Below are 18,754 nucleotides of genomic sequence, written 5' to 3' on the forward strand. Positions count from 1 at the left end.
CTAATAATCTTTCAATAGTTTTCGAGTATTTGTTTTTCGTGCTGGTATCTTCATAAAATTACATTCATGCAATTATTCATAGTCGCATTGTAAGTTTTTTGTTAGTTTTCTATCACATTTACGTAAATAATGCGTCTAACTGAGACGGAGAGAATTCATATTCTCATAATGCGAGGGTGTGATAGTAGATATGGGCCACTATGGTGCGTCAAAACAAACCCCCACCACTCGGCCCCTGGCGCCGTGGGCGTGGCCAGGTGAAGTGGAGGGAGGCGTTCTGATTGGTGGAAACAATGCCCCACCTCCCGAAGTCTCGATTTTGATTGGCTTGCACCATAGTGGCCCAGAGTTTGATTGGCTTGCACCATAGTGGTCCAGAGTTTGATTGGCTCGCACCATAGTGGCCCAGAGCTGCGATTGGTCGACGCCGGCTGTGTCGCCGTTTTATCAAATTTTTATTTCCCTACCTCCGCGGTACTAGACTCGAAGAAGCAATCCTCCTCCCACTCCAGCCCTGGCCCACCTGTATAGGGTTCCGAGTCAAATTCCCGTTACCTAGCTCTTAGTCGCTCTCGCTACGTCTTGGCAGAACGAACCCCCCCCCACCTACCGACTTTCGGAGGGTAGCCGGCGGTATACCATATGTCTCGAGGAAACAATCCTTACCTCCCCACTCCGTCTCGGGGCCCGCTATGGAATATCGAAACAAGCCCCCTCCGCTCGAACGGTTCATGACGCACTCGGAAAAAGAGACAAAGCATCTCAGTAGGAGACAATAATTATTATAATTATTATAATTATTATAATTAGACTACATTGCGCTACAGAGGTAAAAAGATGAACATGCGGATGATTGAACGCGAGGCGGGGGTGTTATAAAGGAAGAAGGGAAAAGTTAAAAGTATTAAACACGAATTAAGATAAAAAATTTTCACATTTATTAATATACCCGCATACAATTCGTAGTACTTCGCAAAAATTTTTTTTATATCTTCTTACAATTAAACACGCTATTAATTAACATTATATTTTTCATGTTTTTTTTCGCAAAGAAAAATTTTATGAAATAATTCTACGATTAAATGATCGTTATATTTGCAATTTTCGGAAAAAAGACTAAGAAATCCATCGAGATCGTAACCGCTGCACATATAATATAAAAATACACAACTGTAGAGTCCGCAGGTTTGAGAGAAAAGCCCTTGTAGTTGTTCGGTATTCCATCGATAAATGTTGGAATTTCGCCGGAGACGTAGGAAAAAACCCGGATACAAGGGCGGTATTCCGTAGCTATCGAAGTATGTCCCTGTACCGTCTTCGTCGAGGAAGAAAGCGATCCAGTGTTCTCCAGGGCGATTATGATTGTCCGTATTAGCGACGATGGCCGTCGACCTCGTCCACGCCATCGGCAATCTGTCGGCAGGATAGACTCCCACATGTTTGACATCTAGCTGACGCAATGCTTGCAGAATTTCGCGAGAGTCCATTTGTTTGCAGCGAAGACGAGCGAACAAGCGGTATTATTTGAATAATTTCTTTTGGTGGCTTGTTTTCGGGTTGTACAGCTAGCGGATTTTCTGTTTGCGCGGGGCGGTTAATAGCCGCACGTTCGATTTTTTGCAGATTTTTCTTCTCTATTTTATTATTTGATTGTGCTTTAATATTTTCATTTTCATCGTCGTCGTCGTCGTCGCTTACTATCAAAATTTCGGGAGAACTGCAAGTCGTTCGAGTAATGCTGTCTCCGTCGCTGCTGAAATTATTTTGCGCAACAATCCAGCTTTTTAATTTGTAAGCGTTGCGTAATGCACAATGAAAGATTCCGAATTTTCGAAATCCGTGATGTCCGCACTCTTCTTCTACCGTCAGATTTTTGAATGCCGGTGAGATGCCTTCCAAATTATATATATTTCTAGAAAGTAGATTCCTCAAATAACTCGCTTTCTCGTTTCCTCTAACATAAATGTGACGCACGCATCTTGTAATTTGCCGCAGTTGCGATGTAAAATATTTCGGATTAGTTTCGCCATCGAACCATTCAATGCCGTGATGATTTCGCGTGAGCCAGTTGTTTTCTTGTCTTATTTTTTCAGGTAATTCGGCAAACGAATGCGTCGGTATCATAATCCAATGATCGACGATTGGAGCGTCAATCGCTACAATAGCAACCTCCTTAGGGATAAACTTTTTCTTCGCATCGCGGAAACCCTGAATATCGACGACTATATCCATCTTACGAAAAAACTTATGTGATTCGACGCGAGGCTCTATGTAAAACAACGACGCCGAGCGTGTCTCCAACGAAACTGAATATTTTTCGAAACGTTGCGCACTGATGTCGGAGTTTTGAGCGAAGTAGAGGGGGAACAATTTTAAGCGTCTATAAAAAATTTACCCCGAAAAATCGACGATGACCTGACGAGACGAGTCGATTTCTATGACATTATCGAATTCGGCATAGATAATACAATTAATCGTCTCGGAAAGTGCTCTTACGAATCGCACTTCTATTCGTAAACTACCATGTTTGACGAGATTCCAATGTCCAGCGCAATTAGCGGATAGATCGGGAGTAAGATCAAAAGCGAATAAAGTATATCCTTTGAAATAGTCGTCTCTGCTTATAGAATTTCCCTCGTTCAAAAAATGAATACCTGTTCCCGAGAAAAGCGTTTGATAAGCTTCGATGTAAAGCGGTTCCTCCTCGGAGAAAGCTGGTTGCAAAGGCCTACTGGGGATTTGCGTGCCATCGACGTACAGCGAGAAGAAATTTATTCCGTAGTTCTTGAAATTAAACGGATTTAATTTTCTGTCACTGTTAAACGCTTTATTACTAACGAAACCGACTATTACTCGCTTCGGTAATTGACCGAGTATTACATTATCTAACGATTCACCCATAACGCCGCTATGAATCGTGAATGTTTTAACCTCGACTCTCGTGAGCGGATACTTGGCTGTAACTTTACTCATCATTCTAGCATGCGCGAGTAACAAACCCGAGCTTATTTTCGCCCTTCTAACGAGCAAGGTAGCGTCGAGAATGTGAATTTTCGATGTTCCGCTACTTTCCATGAGACAGAACGAATCTTTCGAACGAACGAATCTCAACCGTACTTCTACACCGTTAATTAAAAATTTGTCTTGATTGAAAACGTCGCAATGGAGATGTCCTACGAGATCTAACGCCTTTCCTCCGGAAATGTAACGAGCGCGTCTCGCGAGAGCGGGATTGCCGGGATTTGTTTCCAACAGATCGTCCATGTGTCCGGGTGCATCCATGTCCCATAGACAGGAAGTTAGATGGGAAGTTTTTGCGGGTGAAGAATAATTTAACAGCGCCTCTATGTACGCTCGGTACGCGTAAGCGTTGTTTGGAGGCGACACGAGCTTTTGATTGAAATACACGTCGATTTGATTGAAGATAGAATGAAGCAAATGATTTACAGGGCCTACGGCTATTCTTTCGGCGCTTGTTCCTGAAGCCTGTCTCGCGGAATCGGCGCTTGTTTCTACACGTAGACGAAGACTCAGCATGGTGTGCGTGAGATCTAAATATTCTTCTCCGTGTCCGGGGATGACGAATTCTATCGGCGAGTCGTCCGAGAGAGAGGTCACGGGTTTGTAATGAATCCATTGCGAATTTTCGATGCTAGTTTGCGTAGGTGGTAGAGAGAAGAGATCTAGTTCGCTCTTTAAACACTCGCTCGAATGCGTGTGAAGAAAAGACATATTTCTTTATCGCAAATTGCTCGCTGTCGTCCGTCGCTCGCCACCGTCGTTAAATTAGAATGCTCCGAATATAACCGCTTAAGAAAATATATCGGATACGGTACGTTTTTTACCGATTTTACGTCGTTTCGCAGACGTCTTAAGTCTTTTTTTCACAACCGTACGACTTTTCTTCTTCTTTTTATTTCTTTGCGCTTTTGTACTCGTTCTTTTTTTCCCAACCGCTTTGATTTTCTTACTCGTCCGTCGTCGCTTGCGAGCCGATGTTATTGCGGATCGTGCGATGTGATTATCAAGCCCGACAAAAGGGAACTGAGCTACATGCATTTTCGCATCAGACTTATATCCCGAACCCTTCATTAGACTACTTATTTTTTCTTTGGCTTTTCTCTTGAGTTTGTCTCGCGATTCTTCAAAACGGTGTTTGGCCGCTACCTTAAATGGCGTATTGTTTTCGACGTCTTCGATTACATTAACGCCAGCCCGTAAAGCTTCTTTTCCCACAGCTCGCGCGGCTTTACCTAAATATGGTAGTATGCGTCTGAATAATCCCCCGAGAAAACTGCCGATTCCGTGACCGCGCTGATAGGGCGATCCGACGAAAACTCGCGGGATTCCGCCGCCGCGACCGCCTCCGTTCTGTAATTCGTCGCGATATACCGAGTAATAGTCCATTAATAATAATAATAATAATAATGAACGGTCAAATGCGTTTTTCTCTTTCGCGGATTCCGTGTATTTTATAATATCTAATCGATACACCTAAAATGCAAAGTTACCGTCAACGTTCCGAATTCGAATGGTATGCTCTTCCCCAGCTGATCTCTTATATCTATTTCGATCGTACGGAAACTCGTTCGCCGCAGCGCGATGTATTGCGCGGGCGAAAAATGCTTTATCTGAGTGGATGCAAACGGATAATCGTTTCGTGCATCGTGCGCGACTATTCGAAGAAGAGGCGATTGTACATCGCCCGTAATATAAGGTTCGCAAATGTCGCAGTAGACGAAAAGTTTGTCTGGAATACCTCGCAACAAACTAGCTGGTATGTCGGCTATTATATAGTCGTCACCCGTGAGTACAAAAGGAAATTTTGGAAAAGCAATGCTCGAAGAAGGAGGAATGTCAGGATTGTAGTAGATCGGTAGTAGATCGTTCGAACTTCCACAGCGTGAATCAAAACCGAGCATACGACAAAGCTTGTCGGAAAAATGCACATGATGTTCCATATCGCATTTCCTCTCTTTGCAGGAAAGTCTCATAACAACTTTACCACCAGCTTTTAATTCCCAAACGACATGGGCTTTTACGGGTTTGCACGCGTCATTCATTGTCTCTATAATATCGCGTACGCTCGAATAAACGCCTGGTGATACTTCGACATCCGCATGAGAAAACGCATCGATGCTCTTATTAATATCGATAAATTTTATTGTTCCTTCTCCAGGGCGTATATGTAAAAAGCTACACGGAAACTGGATCTCCGTGAGCGCTACTTCCCAACGACCGCTTAAGTCTATACGCTGAGGTAATTCGGTGGTGAAACACGTTGTTTTATTTTCCGGAAAGTAGCGCATGCTACTATTACTCGGGAGGATTATGTGAAATTCTTCCCCTCTCATTTTGATATTAAACTCGAGGCTGATATCCAAGAATCGAATTTAGAAGGATATCCCCGCCAACTAACTAGTAATTGTTTATTGTCGCCCCGTCCCTTGGTTTTTATCACGCGGTCTACGATAAATTCTCCCTCTCGTAAGTCTTTAATAACTTGCGTTAATTCCTGCTCGTAAAAAATCCCGTCTATAACCTCGCCCTGTAAATCGCTTAGTTCGTATACAGGAGGTCTTCTCCATTCGAGAACGCGATGAATTCGAAATATTTCTTCACTCCATCCCGCCTCGTATCCTTTCTCAAACGCTGCTTTTGCTCTACTAATGCGTACGAGCTCGCCCGCTCTGTATTTACACTTTTGTTTGCGCCCGCGATTTTTTCTTCCTTCAGCATCTTCGGCATTGATATTCCAACGTCGATTCATATTTTCTCGCGCGATACGCGCATTTTCCAACGTAACGATCGCTGGTTGCATTTTAATGCTAGAATGACGAGTATGATTGTAAGCGTGAACAATATCCTGCAAAATATCGATATAACGGCGAGTATTTTTATGTGTAAAATAGCGCCACATCCTCTCCTTAAGTGTTCTGTTGAAACGTTCGACTATAGCTGCTTTGATATCGGGATTTCGCGCTACACGAAATCGGATGTTTTTTTCTTTTAAGAATTTTTGTACAGCGCTCGCGATAAATTCTTTACCTTTGTCGGTTTGTAGGTAAACGGGTAAACGTTTTTTGTTTCTCGAGAATATGTTTTGAAAGGCCTTTATCACGCACGCCGAAGTTTTATCGCGCAAAGGTTCTACCCAAGCAAATTTGCTAAGTACATCGATAACCACCAGTAGATAGGAATATCCGTCGTTATAACTCTTAAGATTACGAAGATCGATTAAATCAGCTTCCCATAAATCATCGATATTTGTCACGTTATAATGTAAACGCGGAAATTTTCGTCGTACTGGACGATGCAGCGTGTACGCGTCTTGCGATTTAAGCCAGTCGACAACCTCGTTACGCGAGAAATTCGGCTTAGCCGCTCGTGATAAATTGACCGTCGCTGAATAACCCGCGTAGTGCGAAGGATCGTAATATAATTTTTCGAGTTCTATCTTATTAGAATTTGCTCCAACCGAATAAACCTCTTGCTTTCTTTGTCGGGGAATTCTCGTCCTTACTTGCTAATGTTTTATCGGCCTCATCCTCATCCTCATCGGCAGATATAAATATCGTATCTCCTTCGGATACAACCGTCTCGTTTAACCTGCTCCGTGAACGACGAGTTTTCGGAGTGGAAGTAACAGCTGCTAATTCGCTGCTTTTAATACGACGAGCTATTTTGCCTACGTGTAAAAAACTACGATTTCCTATGAGACTGGAAGGTGTGTTTATGTCCTGCAGTAATCGCGCAAACTGAACTCTTCCGATTGCTTTTACTGTTTTTCTCTCGCGTATCGCGTCATTTATGAGATCGCTAATATTCGAACCCGTTACAACCGCACCGTTTATAGTCACGAGTCCTTGTCTATCCCAACCGATCTTTGACGACGGAGCATCGAGTAAATATTTCAATAGCGTGTGAGCTTTGTAGCGATAAGTTTTCGGCACACTTTCGATTATATTTTTAATCATTTCCGCCGATTGATCGCGCTTTTTTCCGAAACTATTAGCGTCACCTCCTCCTCCATCTTCAACGCTACTAATTAAAGTACGCGTAAATTCTTCGGTATCGTCATCTTCCAAGTACATGTCCTCGTCTTGCTCAGTTTTATCATCGGCGTCGCCGTTTAAAGCCCCACGCGAATCTTTGCGAAAACGCTTTTTTGCATCCCGAACAAAGTAAAGATAACGTTGAAGTACTTCTTTATACATTTTCCATCTTTCACCCACGTCGGCGGGAGTCGAGAGATTGAGAATACGACACATCTCCGCATCGAGTCGCGATAAAGGGATTCCCGGTGTCCGTACAGATTTATTATTATCATTTTCCGTATTATTAACATTTTCCGACTGTTGATTTTGCTGCTGCTGCTGCTGCATTCGTTGCATTTTTTCGAGATTTTCCGTAGAAATTAAAACCATTTTTTTAGCCTTTTCCATTTTTAATACTTTTCCAAATATTATTATTTTTCCTCACAAAGAATATAAAGAATTGTATTTCTTTTCACTCGCCGATAATTCGTGATAATAAAGCGCCGAGTATAGGGCCGATAATATAGGGTAAAAATCCTCCGCGTTGTACCAATAGTTTTCTTTTAGTCTTCAAATTACCCCGCTTTGCCGCGATGCGCCGTAAAGTCGTTTTATGCTTGGACAAGCGCTTTTTTTCGCTAGATTCGAGTGGTACGTTACCTTCGAGCGTATTGAAAATACACTCCTGAATACACTTTACAAATTTATTGTCGGCATCGCGTAAGAACGCCGCTCTTTGATTTTTTTTCAAATAGCATAGAGTTTTTAAGAAACACAGGTTCTTCTCTCCGATGCAACGTTTTGCAGTCTTTATTGCGCTATTCGGTAAATTCCTCGCTGTCGCTGTCGATGATGTTTTGTTAGGGTCTGCTTTTTTCACCATTGCGTCGTAATCGCACAACTACAACTCGCGGCTGCGAATACCTTTCTTTTATACGCTTCCGGCTTTAATGACAGATTTACGTGGTATGTAGACGTAATGTAGAGTATCCTCCGGAAAGATACACGTGCGAAATCGGTATTCGTCTGGAGTCGATTGTTTCAAATCGAGCAATAAATATCCATGTGGCTTCGAGGTAGCGTCGTAGTACGCTTCTTCCATAAATTTTGGATCGTCGGGATATACCTGACGCGCTAAATGACGAATTTGCGCACGATCGCGCGGATTTTTGAAAACTACTATATAATTCGCGTTGAGAGATATGTCGCGCTGTCCACGTCCCTGATGGAAAAGATTTTGCGAAATGAGTATAACGCTGAGATTCTTATGATGACTTCCTTTCGTAAATAGATCCACGATAGCGTCGCACGAAGACGATTCCCTCATAAGATCGTCGATTATCACCAATTTCGGAGAAAGCGCATCGTTAGAATAATCCTCCGGACGCGGTAACCCTTCGCGAAATTCGATTATATTTTTCCTCGATTTTATTAAAGCATTATCGCTATATTTGCTCTCGCTTTTCTCTTCTTCTCTCTCTCCCGTGTCGCAATGTAAGCACTGATACGCATCTTGCCACTCGGCGTAATAAAATAAAATTCTCTCGAATCGGACATCGGACATGCGGGATAAATGTCGAAGAAATGTTTTCACGAAAATTGTTTTCCCGCATCCCGTAGGGCCGCAGACGATCGACGTCCAAGGATGTTTCCAGCGCACGTCCATTACACAAAATAATCGATTTCGCGTTTAGGAACAATCTCATAAATAAAAAAGTAAACGACGATATTTAACAACAATAATCTAAGAAAGAAAAAAATGCGCATGCTCCTCGAATATTATACAGGAATGTAAGAAGAAAATAAGCTTATTCGCGTGGGGCCCCATCCGCGCCGGCCACGTGCTCGCGCTAGCGTTCTCTGTTACGCGTGCGAGCGGAAAGCACCGCTGATTAGATGATACACGACGCGCGACCGCGAGTAAGCGAATTCGCGCGAGGGTAAGCTCGCATCGGCGACTTTCGCGAGCACCAACGCTAATGAGCTTATAATTGATTCTCCATATACGCTTATAGTAAAAATAAAATGCTTAAATTCTGGAAAATATATTTTAAATCGATGTATCGCCTAAATTACAAAATACCTGTACATACTCGTATTTTATGAATCAACCGATAGCTGACTCAGACAAACACTATCCCCCCGTGATATAATAATAATATCTAGAGATTCTTAAAACCCTAAACACACGTTAAAAAACTAGAGACATTCAATAAAATAATCTCATCTTAAGATAACCGTCAATGGTTTTCATTTTAAAATAACCCCGCTATATTTGCAATAGTGATTAAGAAAACAATTCTGTTTCCAAATAATTTAGGAAGATATGGAAAATCTTTCTCACCTTGAATCTACCCTAGCGAAACCCTCATCCTAAATCCTCAACCTATTTTTTTTCTCATGCTGAAACAGCATATATACCGTATCGACTAAGAAATCTGATAAGATTTCACATTTTTTTTAAATTAAACATTCAGATATACCTCCGCCCGTAATATCTATAAATTTATCATTCGAATCTTCCTTAATAAAACATCCCCTAAATATTTTTCCCGTGGTGAATCACTCGAGATATAGCTTAGAGAAAATTTTTAGAAGTTTCTAGAAACGTTTATAGAAGTTTCTCGGTATTTTTCTTTGATTATTGTAAAATATTTTGTTTGAATACGCATTTATGCTCACTTCTGCCCATATTATTTCCCCCCACTCTTTTTGCTTAGATTTTTTTTTAGGTGGGAGAAGCAGTAATATAAGCGCGAGGACAAACCGCGTATTCATTCGAATTCCGTCGTTAACAGAAGTTAAGCCTCGAGCGAAGAAGAAAAATTCTACGCAAAGTACGAGTGGTTAATAGTAATGGCCGGAACGACCGAAATAGCCAGTTTTGTGAAATCCTCGCATGTTTGCGATATTAAGGAGCCGGGAAATGGAGACAATAAAATCGGCAACGGTGGAAGAAACCGACATTTGTTGCTATCAACAACATACGGACTTAATTCATCCTTCACTAAGAAGATACAAGTGGGATTGCAATCGACGAAGGAAGACTGTTTTGTTCCAATTGTTAAATTAACGAGCAATAATGCCGATGGGATTTGTCTCGACTCCGACACGTGGCAGCAATTTCAATCCTGCATGGAACATATGAGACAGTATTTGAACGACGATCAAAAAAGAACGGGAGGAATAAATCCGATTATTATTAATAATATCACCATCAACTTTACCAGCGCTTATGGCTCGAGGGCTATTCTAGTGGCATACAAGGAAACCAACGAATATTCCGCGAGTAATGTCGAGAAGGAAGAACAACCTCCGTCGAAGAAACGAAAAACTTATAACACCGCTATCGTGATGCAGAAAGTTACTTTCCTCGGCTTGGAAAATATTATAAAATGCATAGATACGCATTTGTCGCAATTAATTAATATCGTTGATACTGTCAATACATGTGCTAACTATATAATAAACGAAATAGAATTAAAACTTCCCTCATCGTACATAGATTGCGAAATTATAAAACTCACAATTAAAGGAAATTATGAACAAATCGAACAAAGTGTTCGAACTCAAATTAATAATTTAACATTTTTAGATGTATATTTCAGCATTATATTTGTAGAGATACTTTCGCTTAAATTTAATGAAATTTCTCGTGCGATTTTACAAAAACGAAAATTTTATGAAAACCAATAAATAAATGTACATCGATAAAATATAATAAATAACATAACAAGTTTTTCTTAAAAAAAAATTCACAGAGTACTTTTTACTACGTTTTCAACATATTTCCCGATATCTCCTTCTGTCCTTTACTGCGAACACGCAGCAACACGTCGTGTATTATTATTATTATTAGCATTAAACGTGTATTTTTTCTTATAAAGAAACAAATAATTTTAAAAATGTATTATATTCGAGCAATAGCTATGGTCGACGCAAAATAAAAATCTTTGACAAATAAAATAATTACAAATTTTTTTTTATTACGCCTAGTTTTTAAGAAATCATATGCGTAAACCATTACTTAATTAAGGTAATTAGCAAAATGTTTAGCGTCAGTTGCTTTCTCGAAAAACAAAATAAGAAATGAAATAGATTATTCGCGCTACGGTGAAAAATATAATTACAATACGGTATATACGACTACAAGAAATTTCAAACTTCTACATTTTTTATGGACTTCTCCGTGCGCTGATAAAGGTTTGTTTGATTTTCCTTTTTGAGTGGGGAGGAAAATATATAAAATGGACAACGCTTAACCGAATATAAGCATTTTCGAGATTTTCTTTGCCCGAGGAAATTTGTACGATTTTCACGCGCGTGTTATTCCTTTAAGAAAAAAAATGGCGTGTAATAAAAATTTGATATCGAGTTGTGCAAAGTTGGCTGCGAGTTTATCTCCAAAGATAAATTCCGCGAGCTACATTTCCAAATTAACGGAAACAAGTGAACATAATTACAGCGTATTTTCGAATTTCGCGTGTGCCTGCTCCGATACATTGCTTGCGATTTTATATAAATTGGGGCATTTCGGCGGCGACGCGAAATTACTAAATATTGCCGGCGAAATAATTAGTGCACGAAGAGCCTTGAGCGAAGATGAAAAATATGAAGAAGAGGAAGATGTAGGTGGACATATAACCTACCTACTTCGAAACTACAGTAGGATCCAGTCGACGGGTAATTATTTTACTTATTTTATTTATTTTTGCTTTCAAAGAAAAAATACGAAAAATCGCGATTATAAAGTTAAATATTTAATTACTAATTAATCACAGGAAACAATAATCTCGCGAGAACAGCGATAGTGCGACCTTCACGTAGACGCCGCGCAGAGGAAGAACCCGAGGCAGGTCCTTCGCGTAAGTTTTGCACGTAATGAAAACGAGTGCTAATTTTTCTCGGATAGAATGTTCGGTAGTAATAAAAATAATCAATACTAATAAAAAATATTCTACATTTCAGGAAGACCGCGATTACTCGAGCAAAATCCGGCGATTCCCGTTGTCGTTCTTGACGACGACGACGACGACGAGGAAAACATGAACGCTGACGACATCACATATGCAATCAGTAGCCCTGATAGCGAAGTGTTCTCGCCGGGTAAAGATGATGATTATGTAAAAAATAGGCTAAAACGAAAATTCAAATATAAAAATAATTTTAGAACTGTTTTAAATTTTGTTTCTATAATATTAAATATTCGAATCTTGAAATATTATTAGAATTTCCGCGAGAGATGGAGGAGCGCGAGAGAGTCGAGATTAACGAAGAAGAGCCAGAAGAGAGTGGGGAAGAAGAAGAAGAAGTGCAGGAAGAGGAAGAAGTGATAGTGCTGGAAGAAGAAGAAGAAGAAGAGACTGTGAGAGAGGAAGAAGAGGAAAATATATACGCTCCCTCCAGAGAAGGTAACTTTAATAATTTATTTCTCGATATATTTTTATGCTCGAATTTAATCCAAATTCTTAATTTTTCTTTAGAAACTCGTCGCTGGGGGATTAGCTATTCCCCAGAATATTAGTAGCGGAATAAAAAACAACAAATATTGCTAAAAAGGTGAGATTATTTCGTTGTATTATAATATTTATAGTACGGATTGCATTCGAGTATAAAAATATTAAAATAATAAAAATAACAAAAATAGTATTTATAATTTATACGGTTTTTTAACAGTACAATACGGAGGTGGTGTTGACGGCCAACAAAATTCTGCGCTCTCCCACACCAATGAGGAAGAAGAAGCGGAAGAGGATGAGACTGAGGGGGAGGTAGCCGAGTTACCCCGCTCGGAAAATATTTCATCCGAGACCGAGGAGGGTGAAGAGGACGAGGAGGAGGAGCATGAGTACCAGCAGCAACAACAACAGCAACAACAACAGCAACAACAACAGCAACATCAGCAGCAGCAGCAACAACTTCACCAACAGGTCGGAAATAATAATTTTAATTTTGTAAATTTAATATCGGAAAATGCGCGACAATTTAGAAGATTCCGGGTAATCGGTAGAGAAGCGAGTTTCGCGATACGTCCGTTGACTGAAGGCAACGATATATATCACTCGTTAGAAAACGCATTTCGCGAAATTCACGCGTATGCGTTAAATTCATGTGAACCGGGCGATTACATAGGATTATCGTTTGATTCGCCGAATTTATCGCATGGTCCTGCGGGTATATCTTTTCGTCCGGCGCGTGATTTGAGTTACGAGGACATTTGGAGACTTGTGAGTTCGTTAGCACAGAGCGCCGGTGGTCTCGATATCGCCGACCAATTTAACATACGGGTTTATAATGTCTCGATGCCTTCGGGTCGCGGTCGCGTCACGTTAACACGGGAGGATGTCGCGAAACGTTCGAGTCGAAATTAATAATTCCGATAACCTGTGCTTCCCTCGAGCTCTCGTAGTAGCTCAAACTTATAGCGAGCGCGGTAATATCCGTACGGGTGAGCTGCATGAGAAATGGAACGCAATAAGATATCAGCATTCTTCGTTACAACGCGAATGTGCATTGCAATTAACGAGAAATGCCGGTGTCGCAATACCGGAAGAGGGTTGTGGAATTCGTGAAATCGAACGTTTCCAGCGTTATTTTGCCGCCGACAATATCGCGATTATTGTGTATAATTTTAATACTTTCGGTCGCGGCGAAAAACCGATGTATGACGGTGCCGAAATACTCGCTTCTCTCGGACGCGAGTCCTCGCGGCGATTAAATATCATGTATTACGAGGATTCGCGACATTATAATCCTATTTTAAATTTAAAAGCCGCCGCTGGTACTCGCGATTATTGCGTAGCGTGTAATGTAGGCTTCCGAAACGATAGACCCAATAGTCACCGGTGCTTAAATAAATGCCCGCGATGCTTATCCGCACCACCGTGCGATTCCACTTACGCCGAAATAAAATGCGACGCGTGCAATCGGCTATTTTACGGTGCAAGGTGTTTCGAGCGTCATCGTAGCGAGAAATCGTACGACGGTAGAACACGCGCTAATGTTTGTAGCATCGTGCGATTTTGCGATAGTTGCGGGCGTATCGTTAAATCGAATTTAAAACACGAATGCGGCGTTTCTTATTGCAAATTATGCCGTTCACAACAACCGCGCAATCATATGTGTTATATGCAACCTCTTCGACAACATGTCGATATTTCCTCTGCCGGGCCATCTTCATCAGCGATGGTACCGGATGAGGTAGATATATCTAGCACGAGAGAAGAAGAAGCACGGAACATATGTGATAACGCGGAAAAGAACGAACGTGCATATGAACGCGGAAAGGGACGTGTGGCTTTCGTATTTTACGATTTCGAAACGCGGCAGGACGAGACGGTCGAAGGAACGGGAAATATAAAAAAACATATTCCGACGCTATGCATCGCGCAACAGATTTGTGAAGCATGCGTGGGGGAAAATAACATGCCCGTGTGGTGCCGTTGGTGCGGAGTGCGAGAGTTCGTATTTCAACGCGATCCGGTTAAACAGTTTGTAGATTTCGTTACGCGTCCGGTAAAATATTTTAAACACATAATTTGTATAGCGCATAATGCGAAAGCGTTCGACGCGCAATTTATTTTGAAATATATCGTGGAAAATTGTAGGGATATTGAACCGAAAGTAATTTTAAACGGCACAAAAATTATTCTTTTAACCGCGGGACATACAAAATTCATCGATAGCGTTAATTATATGCCGATGCGCTTATCCGAATTACCTAAGGCTTTCGGGCTAAAGGATACTGAGGATAAGGGCATTTTTCCGCATTTATTTAATACTATCGAAAATCAAACGTACGTCGGACCGTTACCCGATGTACAATATTATTCTCCGGATAACATGAAATCGCAAGAGCGCGAACGCTTTCTCACATGGCATACCGAAATGAGGGAAAAAAATACCGTGTTCGACTTCCAACGCGAGATAGTGCGCTATTGTCGTAACGATGTTGATATTCTTCGACGAGCGTGCGTAGCGTTTAGAAAAATTTTCCTAGATCGCGGAAATGTATGCCCGTTCGAGGAATGTACAACTATTGCTTCGACCTGCATGACGGTTTTCCGGAAAAACTTTTTGCAAGCCGATACGATAGGCATTATTCCTACGGGGGGATACAGATGCGCGAGCAATCATTCGCGTAAAGCCTTACAATGGCTGATATGGATGGAGCGCGAACTCGACCGCCGTATAAATCACGCGGGGCGTGCGCGGGAATATCGCACGATCGAGGGTACGCTCGTCGATGGTTATTTCGAAACGTCTGTTGCGGGAAAGACGCAGCGTCACGTGTTGCAATTTCACGGTTGCTTTTGGCACGGATGTCCAACTTGTTTCCCTGTAAATCGCGATAAAGCGCTTTCGTCGGGGGAGGATCGCGGAGATACATTAAATTCGCGATATGAACGAACTCTCGCAGTTTCATGGCGCCTTCGTCAGCGGGGATACATAGTGTCGGAAAAGTGGGAGTGCGCCTTCGACCAAGAAATGCGCGACAATCGCGTAATGTATGATTTTCTCGCGAACCATCCGATGGTAGAAACACCACCGCTCGATCCTCGCGACGCGTTTTTCGGTGGGCGTACGGGAAATATCGCAACTCAATACGAAGTCACAGGTACGGAGAAAATACGCTACGTTGACGTATGCTCATTATACCCGTTTGTATTGAAGACGGGCGCTTTTCCGATCGGTCATCCGGAAATTTACGTCGGCGATGAATGTAGCGCGTTAGTCGGAAGGTCACCGAATTATAATTTCGACTCGCTCGAAGGCCTCATACGCTGTAGAGTACTCCCTCCTCGTGATTTATTTCACCCCGTACTTCCGCATCGCGTACGAGGAAAATTACTCTTCGCGTTATGTCGTAGTTGCTGCGAAACATTTTCTCAGACACCGTGCACTCATAATGATAGCGAGCGTGAATTCGAGGGTACCTGGGTAACCTGCGAATTACGCAAGGCCGTCGAGAAAGGTTATCTCGTAACGTCGGTAAGCGAAATTTGGCAATATAGAGTTAGCCAATATGATCGCGCGTCGCGGCAAGGTGGATTGTTCGCCGAATATATTAATACATTTTTACAGCTTAAACAGGAAGCCAGTGGTTGGCCGAGCGAATGCGGGGAAAACGACGATGAGGCAAAAGAGCGATACTTGAGGGAATATGAAAAAACTGAGGGTATCGTTCTTGATAAGCGAAACATCGCGCGGAATTCTGGTTTACGCTCGGTTGCGAAACTGTGCTTAAATTCATTCTGGGGAAAATTCGGCCAACGATCCAATTTGCCTACTACCGAAATCGTAAAAACACAACAACGTTTCGCGACATTACTAACGAGCGCCGAATACGAGATAACCGACATATTACCCGTGAATGACGAGGTAATGTATGTTTCGTGGCGACTGCGACAAGAGGCTCTCGTTCCCTCGCCGATAACAAACGTCGTGATAGCAGCGTATACGACTGCACTAGCGCGTTTAAAATTGTACGAGTACCTAGAACGTTTAGATCGTCGTGTATTATATTACGATACGGATTCGTGTATTTTTATAAGCACCGGTGATTCGAACGAATACATGCCGCCTAGGGGAAATTTTCTAGGCGACATGACGGATGAACTCGAAAGCTACGGCCGCGGTAGCTATATCGAGGCGTTCGTGTCCGGGGGCCCGAAATTTTACGCCTACATCGTGTGAACACCGGAGGGTAATACTCACGAAACTTGTAAAGTTAAGGGTATTACTCTCAATTACGAGAACTCGCGACGAATTAATTTTAATGCTATAAAAAAGCTACTATTAGCGAGAGAAAAAGACACACAGGAAAACGAAGAAGAAGAAAATAACGAAACTTCGATAAATCTACGCTTTAATGCGATTCGACGTACGGCGTTTCATGAAATTGTTACGCGAAGTGAAACAAAAATATGTGCGCCGGTATTAGTAAAGCGTAGATTTATCAATAGCAGATATTCGCTACCATACGGATATGTGTCGGTATAACAATATTCTTATTTCTTGGGTGACTTTTTCTTTTTTAAATAAAAGTCGCGCATTTTCCGATTTTATTTTAAAAAATAGAATTATAAATATTGTAAGTAGCATAAGAAAAATGTAAAATTTATAACAATATAAATATAATTCTTCTTTGTATATATTTCTGTATATTAATAATAAGCAAAAATTTTATTAAAAAATGGCTGGTTTTGAAAAATATTAATAAATGTAAAAATTTTTTATCTTAATTCGAGTTTAATACTTTTAACTTTTCCCTTCTTCCTTTATAACACCCCCGCCTCGCGTTCAATCATCCGCATGTTCATCTTTTTACCTCTGTAGTGCAATGTAGTCTAATTATAATAATTATAATAATTATAATAATTATTGTCTCCTACTGAGATGCTTTGTCTCTTTTTCCGAGTGCGTCATGAACCGTTCGAGCGGAGGGGGCTTTTTTCGATATTCCATAGCAGGCCCCGAGACGGAGTGGGGAGGTAAGGATTGTTTCCTCGAGACATATGGTATACCGCCGGCTACCCTCCGAAAGTCGGTAGGTGGGGGGGTTCGTTCTGCCAAGACGTAGCGAGAGCGACTAAGAGCTAGGTAACGGGAATTTGACTCGGAACCCTATACAGGTGGGCCAGGGCTGGAGTGGGAGGAGGATTGCTTCTTCGAGTCTAGTACCGCGGAGGTAGGGAAATAAAAATTTGATAAAACGGCGACACAGCCGGCGTCGACCAATCGCAGCTCTGGGCCACTATGGTGCGAGCCAATCAAACTCTGGACCACTATGGTGCAAGCCAATCAAACTCTGGGCCACTATGGTGCAAGCCAATCAAAATCGAGACTTCGGGAGGTGGGGCATTGTTTCCACCAATCAGAACGCCTCCCTCCACTTCACCTGGCCACGCCCACGGCGCCAGGGGCCGAGTGGTGGGGGTTTGTTTTGACGCACCATAGTGGCCCATATCTACTTGTGATGATAAAATGAGATCCTACGAAGCCGTTGCAAATCTGTTTAATGACACATTTCCAAATCGTGATCCAATTTCAAAATCTACTGTCCATCGAACAGTTTCACGATTCGAAAGAACTGGTTCAGTTACAGATGAACAATGGTCCGGTAGACCAAAAACAGCTACTAATGATGACGTATCTACGCAGGTTCTACAGAATATTATTGAAAATCCGCATAATCCTCTTTTGAGAATAGCTCAGGAATATGGTGTAGACCGAAAATCGGTTACAAAAATTTTGAAGACACACGGCTACCACCCGTATAAAATAAGACTCGTCCAAGAACTTTCTGAAGATGATTATGACAGAAGAGTAGAGTTTTGCGATGAAATGATGAGGCGGTATGACGAAGACAATCAATTTTTCAATTGGATTTGTTTCTCTGACGAGGCTACGTTCGAATTGAGCGGATCTGTCAATCGTCAAAATTTACGATATCGGGCTGATGTTAATCCTCACTGGATGAGAGATTCGCACACACAACATCCACAAAAACTAAATGTTTGGGCAGGAATAATATGGGAATATAGGAATAATAGGTCAGAATATTGTTGGACCATATTTTATCGCAGGGAACATAAATGCAGAGAATTACATGCATTTACTAAGAACGGAAGTAGTGCCACGTATCCAAGAAATTACTGGACTTGCTTTTGAACAAGTTTGGTTTCAGCAAGATGGGGCCCCAGCTCACTTTGCTG

The 18,754-nt window shown here is 41.6% G+C and overlaps 4 protein-coding genes and 1 long non-coding RNA gene across 5 annotated transcripts; 3 read left to right on the forward strand and 2 right to left on the reverse strand.

Annotated features, from left to right (window-relative positions):
• Positions 1-1,092: 1,092 nt before the first annotated feature.
• Positions 1,093-2,484, reverse strand: LOC145960371 (uncharacterized). The gene has a single exon (XM_083079770.1). The coding sequence runs from the start codon at positions 2,230-2,232 to the stop codon at positions 1,372-1,374; it is 861 nt and encodes a 286-aa protein (XP_082935896.1). The 5' UTR covers positions 2,233-2,484; the 3' UTR covers positions 1,093-1,371.
• On the reverse strand, positions 2,392-3,282 carry LOC145960091 (uncharacterized). Its single transcript, XM_083079361.1, has 2 exons — positions 2,835-3,282; positions 2,392-2,654 (listed from the first exon to the last, which is right to left on the reverse strand). Exons 1-2 carry the CDS (start codon positions 3,280-3,282, stop codon positions 2,392-2,394), a joined length of 711 nt encoding a protein of 236 aa, XP_082935487.1.
• A 9,110-nt stretch (positions 3,283-12,392) lies between these two features.
• On the forward strand, positions 12,393-12,906 carry LOC145960343 (uncharacterized). Its single transcript, XR_014435339.1, has 3 exons — positions 12,393-12,448; positions 12,521-12,596; positions 12,714-12,906. It is a non-coding gene; the product is annotated as an uncharacterized LOC145960343 (long non-coding RNA).
• Positions 12,907-14,738: 1,832 nt separating this feature from the next.
• LOC145960092 (uncharacterized) lies at positions 14,739-16,733 on the forward strand. Its single transcript, XM_083079362.1, has one exon. It carries the CDS (start codon positions 14,739-14,741, stop codon positions 16,731-16,733), a length of 1,995 nt encoding a protein of 664 aa, XP_082935488.1.
• A 1,290-nt stretch (positions 16,734-18,023) lies between these two features.
• LOC145960093 (uncharacterized) lies at positions 18,024-18,710 on the forward strand. The gene has a single exon (XM_083079363.1). The coding sequence runs from the start codon at positions 18,024-18,026 to the stop codon at positions 18,708-18,710; it is 687 nt and encodes a 228-aa protein (XP_082935489.1).
• Positions 18,711-18,754: the final 44 nt, after the last annotated feature.

The sequence above is a fragment of the Camponotus vicinus genome, unplaced genomic scaffold (genome assembly GCF_025532165.1).
Source record: "Camponotus vicinus isolate PSW18456_S1 unplaced genomic scaffold, iyCamVici1.0 SCAF_10, whole genome shotgun sequence".
Classification (NCBI taxonomy): Eukaryota; Metazoa; Arthropoda; class Insecta; order Hymenoptera; family Formicidae; genus Camponotus; species Camponotus vicinus.

Coding starts and splice junctions, on each gene's coding strand:
- LOC145960371 (XM_083079770.1), bottom strand. CDS start 2,232: ATGGATATAGTCGTCGATATTCAGGGTTTCCGCGATGCGAAGAAAAAG.
- LOC145960091 (XM_083079361.1), bottom strand. CDS start 3,282: ATGGATGCACCCGGACACATGGACGATCTGTTGGAAACAAATCCCGGC. Junction 2,655..2,834: donor AGTAATAGTCGGTTTCGTTA/GTAATAAAGCGT, acceptor TCTCGGGAACAG/GTATTCATTTTTTGAACGAG.
- LOC145960092 (XM_083079362.1), top strand. CDS start 14,739: ATGCGCTTATCCGAATTACCTAAGGCTTTCGGGCTAAAGGATACTGAG.
- LOC145960093 (XM_083079363.1), top strand. CDS start 18,024: ATGAGATCCTACGAAGCCGTTGCAAATCTGTTTAATGACACATTTCCA.